Source organism: Trichechus manatus, unplaced genomic scaffold (genome assembly GCF_000243295.1).
Source record: "Trichechus manatus latirostris isolate Lorelei unplaced genomic scaffold, TriManLat1.0 scaffold00080, whole genome shotgun sequence".
In the NCBI taxonomy this organism is placed as follows: Eukaryota; Metazoa; Chordata; class Mammalia; order Sirenia; family Trichechidae; genus Trichechus; species Trichechus manatus.
The window spans coordinates 5,158,561-5,171,641 of NW_004444016.1; the positions used below are offsets into that span (position 1 = coordinate 5,158,561).

The 13,081-nt window shown below is 39.0% G+C and overlaps 2 protein-coding genes across 2 annotated transcripts in view; both read right to left on the reverse strand.

The window, feature by feature from the left end:
* Positions 1-1,661, reverse strand: part of NME5 (NME/NM23 family member 5) — a 36,683-nt gene extending 35,022 nt beyond the window's left edge. The window contains exons 1-2 of the mRNA XM_004381032.3: positions 1,593-1,661; positions 931-1,064 (exon numbers count right to left, since the gene is read on the reverse strand). Of these exons, the coding sequence (XP_004381089.1) occupies positions 931-1,059 (129 nt within the window). The 5' untranslated portion in view covers positions 1,060-1,064; positions 1,593-1,661. The remainder of the gene's footprint in view (positions 1-930; positions 1,065-1,592) is intronic.
* Positions 1,662-2,494: 833 nt separating this feature from the next.
* Positions 2,495-13,081, reverse strand: part of BRD8 (bromodomain containing 8) — a 55,597-nt gene continuing 45,010 nt past the window's right edge. Inside the window, 5 exon segments of the mRNA XM_023735574.1 lie at positions 2,495-2,940; positions 3,517-3,694; positions 5,798-5,866; positions 6,452-6,541; positions 9,647-9,806. Of these exon segments, the coding sequence (XP_023591342.1) occupies positions 2,824-2,940; positions 3,517-3,694; positions 5,798-5,866; positions 6,452-6,541; positions 9,647-9,806 (614 nt within the window). The 3' untranslated portion in view covers positions 2,495-2,823.

A 13,081-nucleotide genomic window follows, 5' to 3' on the forward strand; every position in this document is an offset into this window, starting at 1 on the left:
AAAAAAAAAAAAAAAAAGCCTATCCAGTTTTCCTAACACCATTTATTAAAAAGTTCTCTCAATTATATTAAATATTTCCTTACACTTTCCTGTACTGTTTACTTACATTTTTCTTGTACCATCTCTACTCTTGGCCTCTACCTAGCCTTTGAAATTCAACTGAAATTCTATATATTTCCATAAGATTGAAGTTTTCTCTTTTTTATTTTTTAGAACACTGACTAAATAGGCAATATGACACTGTATAAATGTAAGAGAATAAAAAACTGGAAATTCAAGTAAGGATGGTACAAAAAGATTAAAAATATTCAATTCTATTTGATAATCTTCAACAATACTCTTTTTATATTCATTTCCAAGCCTCTAAAATGACAATGTTTACCAACTGCAGAACAAATATAAGGCTTTAAAACCTTAAATGTTTGTAATGAAAAATATTAACTGAAAAAAATACCAACAACCTAAAAGACTATGAATAGAGAACTTTTAAAAGTAAATAAATAACGGTGCATCCATTCAGAGGAATATTACACAGAAGTAAGGAAGAATGAGATAGAATCAGACGTAATATTTGGAATATTCAGGGACTTTGTAAAGGGGGGTCAAGGGAGAGAAACTATGCTCTTTTAAAGGGGGAAAAGGTTTGAAAATGCATCGATAATCCCTGGAAGAACAGAAAGTGTTAACAGTGGTTGCCTCTGGAGACTGAGACTTGGGGTTGGAGAGAAAGAAAAGGGAACTTTATTTCTCATTTTATATTCTTCTGAAGCATGAAAAAATTTTTTTTTTACAATTATCACGTTACTTTTACAGCTACAAGAATAAACCTAAATTTAACGCTAAACACTAAGGATCTAAATGGACTAGCGCCATTTACATAAAAAAGAATCAAAAAGAGAAAAAAGCATGATCACCCTGCCCAGAAGTTACCTGAACAATGGTGAATCCAGATCTGAGAATAATATCTTGTATCTCCTCTTCTTTGTCAACAATATCTGGTTTGATAATGGCCAGAGTTTTTTCTACATATATCTGAGGTAGGGGCATTGATATCTCCATCCTGGCTTTTCAGAGTACAATTTAATAGTTTCTTAACAGGTATCAACTGCAACGACAGTACTCTACCCACCCCAAAATTAATGTAATTGTGATTAAGAATAGCAATATTAAGTGCTTGATTTTAATTTATAAAGTTACAAACTGCCATATATTTTTCTATAAGCATTGTCTCAGTGATATTTCTACTACCCCGCGTCCAGGTCATGCCTTGTGTTTTTGTAAGCGCATTCACCGAGGGAAGGACTGAGGGGCTTACAAGACAGAGGCCAAGGGGTTGCTACAAGGTCTGGGACTGTGGCAGACGGGTGGGGGCGGGGGCGGGAGTGGGAGCAGGGGCGGGAGTGGGAGCAGGGGCATGGAAGGATGGGCAACGCTACTCCAATGGCAGGTGAGCAGCTTCTAGTGGCTAGCTGCCTTAATGAAGAGACCCCGCCCCGCAGGGACGACTGCTGGTTTAGGGCCAGGACTGACTGAAAAGCGTGGTCCTCTCATCCTCTCTGGGCTGCACCCACCGGAGGCACTCACCACAGCACCGCACCCTCCTCAGTGGCCACAAGTTGTTGCTAGGAGACCAGAAGCCCCAGCTCTAGGACGGAGGCTGCAGAGGGCCAATCCTAGCAGTAAGCTTCGACCCTTCGCTGATTTCTTTTAACCAAGAAAGGGAACCAGCCACAGACGTTTTCGTAGCCTCTGGTTTACAAGTCTATGCCTCTGACTTGAGGCTTCAGAAGCAGGATCTCCCGTTACTTATCTATTCCCAGCTCTCCTGAGAGCTCTCCACTGCTGCCTGCCTTCCTGGACTACTTCACTTCACAATTTATTAGAGCTGGACCTACTGAGGCTCAGGACTTTCCAAACAAGTAGGCACAACGTCAGTCCTTCAGGGCCTTGAATTACCCCTACAGATAAACTCTGGGAACACCAGGTCATCTCAGTATCATCCTTATTCTCAAAGACTTTCTGAAATCAGATTTCATAGGCTATATCCTTTTTCCTGCAGCTCTTTATATACAATACCTGAATCTGTTCCAAGAGCACTACACTTTTTGGGTTTTGTTGTTGTTGTTTTTACATTTTCTTCATAATTTATCTTATTCTTCTTCCCACCATTTGAGGGATGCTTCAATTATCCAGACGTTACAAATGAGGAAGAGCCCTGGTACTGCAGTGGTTATGAGCTCGGCAGCTAACCGCCATAGGTAAAAAATACGGCAGTCAGCTCCTGCAAAGATTGCAGCCTTGGAAACTCCACAGGGCAGTTCTACTCTGTCCTATAGAGTCACTATGAGTCCCAATCAACTCAACGGGATTAGTTTTTTGGTTTTACAAATTAGAAGACAAATCAAAGATACCCTGCCCCCCAATCACACCCCGCCCTGTTCCAGATAGTATATATAAGAAAACCGGTGTCAAATATCTTCTTCATTTCACCACATCATGCTATCCTCTTTATACCCGGCTTCTTTAATCATTAAAAAGCAGTCTGAGGTTTGTGAAGTAACATTTATTTATAGATCAGTAATAATAGGCTTAATCTAGTTATCTCTAAATTAAGCTTGCAGAACAAAGTTGTGGGCAACAATTGTGCATAAACCCAAATCTCAGCCTTCCTCTTTTCTTTATACTATGTTCACAGACATCTTTGACTCCTTGGTGATGAATTAAAGGCCTTACTTTTATTAGAAAAGAAAACAGAGAAGTGGTAAACAAGTACTGAAATCTTTGGGTCAGAGTCTTAAGAAGAGGTCCAAACTCCAGAAATGGTCAAGGTAGCAGCTCCAGGTTAACAAAACAGGTTTTCCATCCATCATCCACCAGGTTGGGTGGTTCTCATTCCAGGCTACTTAAATCTCTTCTTTTATCTAACCAAATACTCAGCACCTACAGGGTCAAGGCACAGATAGCAAGCTATGAATCTTAAAAGCTACAGAGGTTTGAATGCAAATTATTTCTTCTTCTGCACATAAATTTGACTATACTTCTTTCTTTAAAGTATGATGCTGCCCAGAAAGAAATCCTCAAATGTCCTCTTCTGGCTACTATGTCTTATTTGCTAAAGATGGGATAGTGTGAAGGTACCTTAATATCAACAGATGTAGTAAACCAAAAATGCTCATTGACTCCAGCCTCTGGTTTACAAGTCTGTGCCTCTGACCTGAGGCTCTAGAAGCAGGATCTCCCATTACTTATCTATTCCCAGCTCTCCTGAGAGCTCTCCACTGCTGCCTGCCTTCCTGGACTACTTCACCTCACAATTTATTAGAGCTGGACCTACTGAGGCTCAGGACTTTCCAAACCAGTAGGCACAATGTCAATCTTTCAGGGCCTTGAATTACCCCTAAAGATAAACTCTGGGAACACAAGGTCATCTCATTATCATCCTTATTCTCAAAGACTTTCTGAAATCAGATTCCAGAGGCTATATTCCTTTTTCCTGAAGCTCTCTATATACAGTACCTGAATCTGTTCCAAGACTTCCCGCTGCATCTCCACAGCCATGTGGTACACGTGATGGTCAGAGTCATTGTACATCACAGCATTTTGGAACATCAGCATCAGGTCCCGCTGAAACTGGGCCATGGTGCGAATCCGTCCCTTTGACAGATTCCTCTTCAAGCTAGTTAAGTCCATGGGTCTGCAGATGGCCAAGAGAAACCAGGGGAAATCAAACATTCATGTGGAATATGTGGGACCTGACATGCTCTCTTGGAGAACTAACCAGCTCTTAATGAAAAAAAAGTAAAAATAAAACCAACCCACCAAATAATAAAATAACACCAGCAGCTAACATTTGACTGCTTACAATAGACCAAGCACTATGCTAGGCACTTTATATATAAACTCAATTTTCTCAATAAAAGTATAACGTAAGTATTATTCCCACTTGACAGATGAAACTGAGATCTAAAGAGGTGAAGTACCTGTCCCAAGTCACCCAGCCTAGATTCCAATTCAAAGGCAGCCTGACTCCAGAACCCACAGGCCCAGACGTTTCACTCAACTATCATAGTAGGATGGAGTCCTGATGGTGTAATGGTTAAGTGCATTCCTGCTAACCAGAGCTTGGTGGTTCAAACTCACCCAGCAGCTCTGCAAAAGACCTAGCAATCTGCTCCCGCAAAGATTACAGCCTAGGAAATCCTATGGGGCAATTCTACTCTGTCATATAGGGTCACTATGAGTTGGAATCAACTCATGGCACACAACAACAACATCGTAGTAGGAATGCTGGCCCTAGGTACCAAAGCTGTAAAGAGTCCAATGGTCAGTTTGTCACACAGCAGTTACTGACTGACTGTTTACAATGTACAGTCTTATACTAGGTAATTAATCTACTTTTATTATTGCATAAATCAAAGCTAAGAATTTTTTCTCCTCTCATGGGAGTAAAAAGAATGAGGATCAGGTGAATAATAAGATAAATGATTACTTAATGAGGCACAGGGAGTGGGTATGTAAGAGAAGGCACAGTAGTATAGAAACAGGACTAAACTGGAAGGTAAGAATTTGGGGTTTAGTTCTAGCTCTGCTATTAACTGCAAGTCATGACCACCACTAAGCCTTAGTTTTCTTACATTTAATATGAAAGTGTTTTTTTTCCAAAGGTCCCTTCCTGATCTTCTATACTGTATTAACACATTGGTTTATGACAGCATTTTAAATATACTATGCTGTCAAAATCCAAAATACTGTAAACAACCAACGTTAGTAACATCCCTTTGGATTACCATAGCTGCCTTAATACTTACATAACTGCCTGGTCATACAGCTTTCCTTTTCAAGTTTTGCTCCAAAGAACAGTGTCAAAATCTACTAAAGGCTAACGGTATGATTATACTAAATGGATCACATTGCTTAAAAATATGGGGAAAAAAACCCCCAAAACAAAAAACTATAGTATCTTTTTGTTCCCTTCATTCCCTCTCAAATGAAAAGACCGAGCTAACCATAACTTAACATCTTTAGCTGCAAAATGTATCTTGAGTAATGTCAATGAAGTAAAAAAAAATAATCTAATAGATGAGAAATAAAGAATCAAAAGACACCATCCAAGGCACAACAATTGGTCTCTGTTCATCTTGAACAACACAGGAAGAATGAGAGTCAGAAATAGGAGGAAGAAATAGAATGTGTGGCTAATTGCCTCCATGAACAACTGTCTCCTTTGCCATGAGACCAGAAGAACTCAATGGTGCCTGGCTATCAAAGATTCTATAGAAGAATCCTGGTCAAAAAGGGGAAAAATGCAGAACAAAATTTCAAATCCTCATGGAATCCAGACTTTCTGGAGCCATAGAGGCCAGATGAACTCCTGAAACTACTGCCCTGAGATAATCTTTAAACTTAAACAAAAAATATCCTCTGAAGTCTTCTTAAAACCAAATGATAGTTTAGCTTAACTAGTAAAGAATGTCCGCCTTGAGCATTGTGCTCATTTAAAATCTATCTATATGGGTTCAAACTGATAACAGCAACTTGAAAGATCAGATACGAACCCTAGGGGGCAGTGAAATTTTGTTACTGGGGGAGGAACAACTCAGAAAATGAGAGTGAGAATGACTGCACAACTTGAAGGATATAATCAATGTAACTGAATTGTACATGCAGAAACTTGAATTGGTATATTGTTTGCTGTGTATATTCTCAATGGCAGCAGCAACAACAAAATAACTTAAAAAAAAGAATGAAAAGACAGATATAAAAGCGACCAACCTTTCTTGACCCCTTTTCCACTGACCTTTTCACCACATCTTTGTATCCTGGGGCCTGCCTATCTGACACAGGCTTCAGAAATGGACTGCTGAACCTGGTAAGGGACAAACCCAGAGAGGATGAGGAACTCTGGCAAGTCACTCTGAATAAGAAGAGTAGCTATGAACTAGAAGACAATATTTAAACTACAAAGTGTGGCTCACTTCTTGTTAGACCTTCCTTAGGAAAATGCAGACTATGAGTGCCATTAAGGAAGAAATCTATTAGTTTCTTCTTGCTGAACAGAAAAAGAATTAAGGAAAAAAAACCTATAAAACATTTAACTACTATTGTAATATAGTGATTTAGTGCTTAGAAATTTGTTCAAGTCCCCTGAGGCCCTATGTCTGTGGAAAAGGAGACGCCATCATATTGGAAGGAGGCATATATTTTAAATACAAATTTTATCATGTAATAGGAAACAATTTTTAGAGGCAACTCATGACACAGCAACTATTTCTTATGCAGACCTGTGAAAGCAGCTGTGAGTACTTATGGATAAAACAGGCTTAGATACAGGATTTGCCTCTCAGCTATGGCTCACGTGAGGGGATGAACACATCTCCTTTAATGCTTAGTACCTAGTATGTGTCACTGCTTCATTTCTGAACATAATCCCAACACCACTTTGGATACCTACCTGTGACTGGCAATCATCTTCCAGACTGGCAGGAGAGTCTTCTTAAACAGTAAATGATCCTGAACGGGGTCATTCTGGCCTAGGTCAGACCTATGAGATAAAACATGACAGAAAAAACACAGCAACTTCATAAATGGTATTCTACCTCCCCCAGGTGCGAGGTTTTCTCAAGCCATAGTGGGAAAAAACATCCTGAAGAAATATAACACCATAAGAATAAAAATACATTTAGTGCTTCTAAAAAGGACCCCAAGCTCTGATAAATATTCTTTTACCTACTATTGTTATTCAGTGAGGTGGTTACCTTCTTATAATCTATACTACAAATCTACAATTGTCTGGGTCTTTTCAATTCCTGTTGATTTGCTCTTCAGCACCTGTGACTGAACTGCTACATGAAGGTAGTCTTTGTTCACTGATGCTTCCCAAGTACCTGTCATAGTAAGTGCCTGCACATATCGGATGCTTAATATGTCTTTGATGAATGAATCCGGTCTTGTTTTTATGCAGGAATATGCCACATTGACAACTATCTCTCCCACATTTCCAGAGAAGGAAATATTGGTTTTACATTCTAAGGAATTCTCTTATGTTTTACCTGACTGCTACACAATTTAAATATTTTTTCCTTTTCACTCTTCTCTATACAGAAGTAATCCTTAAAATATGATACTCATTTCTCCTCACGGCTCTTCCTTCCCTGGGCTAAAGTGTTTAATTTACTTAAATTTTCTTCAGAAGTACAACTGTTCACTGTTTTATTTCATTTATAACTTTCCTAGATTTCCAAGTTTTCTACTTACTCCGAAGTTAAACATTACATTACACTTCCCACTTTATACACTGCATTATTCCCTCTAAACAGGTTCTCTTCACATCTAAGGTTGCATACTCTTGCATACTCTCATTTTGCTTTATATACCATATTTTATGTGTCCATAATTTAGTACTATAACTCACATCTCATTATCTGTTATGGATTGAATTGTGTCCCCCTGAAATATGTTGTAAATCATAGCCTTTATGCCTGTGGTTATAATTCCATTTGGGAATAGGTTGTCTTTGTTATGTTAACGAGACAAGATTAGTGTAGGATGTATCTTGAGTCAATCTCTTTTGAGATATAAAAGAGATTAAACAAGCAAGACAGCAAGCAGAGATGGGGGGAAGAGAGATGCTAAGCCACATGAAGGCTGTCCAGAAGCTGGAGCTCAAAGAGACAGGGACTTTCCTCCAGAGCTGACAGAGAGAGAAAGCCTTCCCCTAGAGCCAGCGCCCTGAATTCTGACTTCTAGCCTCCTGTGAGAAAACAAATTTCTCTTTGTTAAAGCCACCCACTTGTGGTATTTCTGTTATAGCAGCACTAGATAATTAAGACATTATCTTTCTCCAATTTGAGCATCTCCATATAATTATTCACTTTAATTAATGTAACATCTCACATCTAAATCACCTACCACAAAAATCATATAAATTTCCCTGTCTATAGCTAACTCATCCTTCTTATTATTTATAGAACTCTATAGAACAAGGGTGCCCTGGTGATGCAGTGGTTAAGAGCTACATACAGCAAGCTACAGCTGCTAACCAAAAGGCTGGGAGTTTGAACTCACCAGCTGCTCCTTGGAAACCCTATTGGGCAGTTTCACTCTGTCCTATTGGGTTGCTATGAGTCAGAATCAACTTGATGGCAACAGATTTTATAGAACAAGGCATTTAAAATCCAAAATAAACTTCTTTCTTTGTTTCTGGTTAGTCAGCCTGAATAAACAATAGTTCCTTGGCACAGGTACATTCATACATCCATGCAATAGATATTTATAAGCTTCCATTATATGAAAAGTACTGTGTTAGGTTCTGTAATCTCATAATGCACCAACTTTGCAATATTTAAAAAAATAATCCCTTGCTTACCTCTATTTTCACCTACTTGGAAATACATGCCAAGCAACTACAAATGAAAGTATGGGAGTGGACAGGGCCTGCACACTTGGAATAGAGTGCTCCAGAGGCTCTACTTCCCTTTACTCCTGAGAATCAGTATAGACTGAGGGAGAAGCCAGAAAAGAGGAACTTGGAGAACGTCTATTTTTCAAAGTAGTTTTAAGCTTCTCTGATGATAAGACAAGAACTCAGCTTTCTACCTCCTCTTAAAGTATTTGGTCAAGCAGACTCAATTACTAATATCTATTGCTTTCTAATAAAGACTTCATGTTTCACATAACTTCCAAAATAAGGGTGTGGAGTTTGCCATTCTACAGGCTGAAATGTCATGAGATAAAATGTCCCAGAATGCAGGTGTCTTCCTTTTTGGATATTCATCATATAACATCTTAGCACTCTACTGCTCATACTTACACAGGGAGTTATAAAAAGCAAATGAAGCGATTCTTTACCAACCTGGGTTTTAAGCTGTATTTTCTATTTGTATAACAAAAATTTAAAACCTGCTAATTAAAAAAATATATATGTATGGTTCAGCTGTACACCTTAAACAAAAGAACACTAGAATAATTACTGATTTTGCCTTCCTACAGACAGGTATGTAGATCTGGGATGCAGTGAAGAAAAGTAACAATTCATACTGTACTCACTCAATAGACAGATACATGACCAGGCCCATAAAAAAGAACTATTTATTTATTGCCATAACAAAAATAACTACCATTTTTCTGATTAAAAAATTCGCTTTACTGAAAAAATTAAATTCTAAAGTGTGTCCTTCAGTACCATAATTATTTTTAAAAAGGCAAGACAATTATATAATCCCCTTCCAAAGATTTGTGAAAAAGAAACAAGAGAGATTATATCCTCAAAGTAATTTTTAATTTAAAGTTATTAAGAGCTCTTTTAGTATTTTTTAAAAGAGGCAAAATTTGTATAACATTAAACTTGAGGTACAATCTGACTCAGCAATGATTCCTGAATAAATGAAGGTTGTAATTAGAGAGAAGAGTTATTTATGAAAGAGATTCTTAATGTTGATGAAATGGACTTGTTTTATAAGAAGAAAGCACACAGACTTCTATTTATATGATAGTATAATTACATTGAATTTTATTGTTAATGTTTTACAACTCTGATTTCCCTTTTCCTAATAATTTATAAAAGTAATCCATGTTCACGGTGACAAAATCAAATAGGCATAAACAGAAGTATGAATCTTAATAACCTTGGACAAAAATCTGTACTTACAGCTTTGAAGAGGCAGCATGGCTGAAAAGGATATCCATCAGGGGTGTCTCCTGAATGTTGAAGCCATCGTCACACTCACCTGAATGGGGCTGGTCTTCCATCTCTGACACATACCCTTCACCCTGGTCTTCCTCTTGGGATTCTGGCTGAAACTTCCCCTGGGAATGCCAGGAAATACAGAAGTTTAAAAAGAGATTTACTATCTGCATGGTAATTTTACTTGCATAGAGTAAATTAAGACTGATCTTAAGGAGAGAAGAGACCAATAATATAAACTTATAAAAGAAATTATAGAAAGCAGGCTTAGAGGTAGGCTCAAGATGGCAGAGTAGTCAGACGCTTCCAGTGGACCCTCTTACAACAAAGACCCGAAAAAACAAGTAATTCGATTATATACGGCAATTTGGAGCCCTGAATGTCAAAGGCAGAGTTGAGGAACCGGACTGACTGGCAGGGGGAGGTAGAGATGGTTCGGAAGCAGCAAGGTGTTGCCAGACCTGACCCAGCAAGAGCCTGAGCTGTTCAGGCCTGAGCAGTCTGGGGGTGAGTGGTGGGGCAGGCAAGCAGCGGTGCTCGGGAGGCATGTTTTCCACACGGGAGAGACCCAGCGCCAAAGTGTCCACAAGGCCACCCAGAACCAGTGAGAAGCAGCCCTTGATCTTGTGAAAGATAACTAATTGCGTATGGCCTACCTTGCAGATCAAAAACACCCCCTTAGGGAAAAACCTCTCTCTCATTTACCTCCCCGCTCCCAGCTCTGCACTGGGTCCCGGACTGGCTTCAGCAATTGCCAAATCCCCTGGGCCAGAAGCAGGATCCGTCACACGCCCTGAGCCATTCTCCCTGCCTTGGAGAGTGAACAAATTAACAAATGGGAAAAAATAAACTGCCCGCTGCCCTAAGCCAGGAACCCAGGGTAGGCACAGCTCCTCTGCCTAGACACGGACTTCGAGTGTCTTTTCCCCTGCAAAGACTTCTGTGCGCCCATCTCAACAGCACAGGACCTCATTACTGCAGTACAACAGGGTATATACCAGAAGTTTAACTTCAACTGTTTCAGCTGTGTGAAGTGCCAGGTTCTGCACATTTGACACTGCTCTGCCCATCAAGCAGGGTCTTCACCTACTCACATCAGGGGCCTGAGGACTGGTGGCTCCACCCATGCCACCTAGTCACCTGCGATAGTGGTCCATGAATAAGAGGTGCCCCCTGCTCCTTAAAGCCAACAGCACTAGGTGCTCATAGTACGGCTGCAAAACCCACCCACCAACACACTCTAGGGAACAGGGACACGCCTTCCTCCTGGACACTCTGGGGCAGCCATCAGCCCCCTGCCTTGCTCAGAGTGTTTCCTCCTGCTGCAGACAGATGCCTGTGCCAACAGCAATCACCCATGCCTGTCTAGGACTGTAAGTAAGAGCCTACACCACATACTTGGTGGCTATCTACCTGGGCACCTGAGCTGAATCCATATAGGAGTGGGCAGACTCCTGAGCGCACATACCTGGTCACATACCTGGTAACAGATCTAACCAACTGGTGACAGGACATTACAGCTTCAAAGGTGCCAATAATCAAACTAGCTCATACGAGCAGCCTATTTAGGCATATCAAAACAAAACAAGAAGCAAGGACACACTAAGCAAACATTAAATAAATAAATATAATAATGTATTGATGGCTCAGAGACAACAGTCAATATGAAATCACATAAAAAGGCAATCCATGATGGCTTCAGCAAGCTCTCAATAAAAAGAACCTAGAAATTTTCCAGAAAAGGAAAATTTCTTGGAATTACCGGAGGCAGAATACAAAAGATTAATATACAGAACTCTTAAAAAAAAATTAGGAAGGAAATTAAGCAAAACACAGAACATACAACAGAGGAAATTAAAAAGATTAGAGAAGAGCATAATGACAAATTTAACAGGCTGCAAGAATCCTTACAGAGACAGCAATCAGAAATTCGGAAGATAAAAATTTCAGAATTAGACAACTCATTAGAAACTCACAGGAGCAGAATTCAGGTAATGGAAGTCAGAATTAGTGAGACTAAAGATAAAGCACTTGACACCAACTTATCTGAGGAAACATCAGATAAAAGGATTAAAAAAATGAAGAAACCCTAAGAATTATGCGGGACTCTATCAAGAAGAATAACCTACGAGTGATTGGAGTACCAGAACAGGGGGGAGTAACAGAAAACGAGAGAATTTTTGAAGATTTGTTGACAGAAAATTTCTCTGACATTGTGAAAAATGACAAGATATCTATCCAAGATGGTCATCGAACCCCACATAAGATAGATCCCAAAAGAAAGTCACCAAGACATTTTATAACCAAACTTGCCAAAACCAAAGATAGAGAGAGAATTTTCAGAGCAGCTAGGGATAAAAGACAAGTCATCTACAAAGGGGAGTCAATTAGAATAAGTTCAGACTACTCAGTAGAAACCATGCAGGCAAGAAGGAAATGGGATGACATATATAAAGCCTTGACGGAAAAAAAACTGCCAACTAAGAATTACATATCCAGCAAAACTGTCTCTCAAATATGATGCTGAAATTAGGGCATTTCCAGATAAACAGAAGTTTAGGGAATTTGCAAAAACCAAACAAAAATTACAAGAAATACTACAGGGAGTTCTCTGATTAGAAAATCAGTAACATCAGATGACAACCCAAGACCGGAATACTGGATAGAACAACCAGATATCAACCCAGATAGGTAAGTCACAAAAGTAAACCGAAGCGAAAACAGGGAAATAGAGACATCAATATGTAAAAGATGACAACATTAAAACAAAAAAGAGGGACTTAAAAACTGTAGACATAGATTTTTCATACGGAGAGGAAGTCAAGGCAATATAAAGAAATAAAATACTGGCATAAACTTAGAAAAATAGGGGTAAATATTAAGCTAACCACAAAGGAAACTAACAATTCTACAAATCAAAATAAAAAACAAGAAAAATATAAAGACTCAGCAAACACAAAATCAACAACCATGAAAAAGATGAAAAGAAAATACATAAAGAAAAACGACTCAGCACAGAAAATTAAGTGGAACAAAGAAACTGTGAACAACACACAAAAAAAGACATTCAAATGACAGCACTAAACTCACTCCTATCAATAATTATGCTGAATGTAAATGGACTAAATGAACCTATAAAGAGAGAGAGAGTGGCAGATTGGATTAAAAAACACGATCCGTCTATATGCTACCCACAAGAGACATACCTTAGGCTTAAAGGCACAAAAAACCTAAAACTCTCAACATTGTGAAAATGTCAATTCTACCCAAAGCAATTTACAAATACAATGCAATCCTGATCCAAATACCAACAACATTGTTCAAAGAGATGGAAAAACTAATCATTAACTTTATATGGAAAGGGAAGAAGCCCCGAATAAGTAAAGCACTACTGAAGAA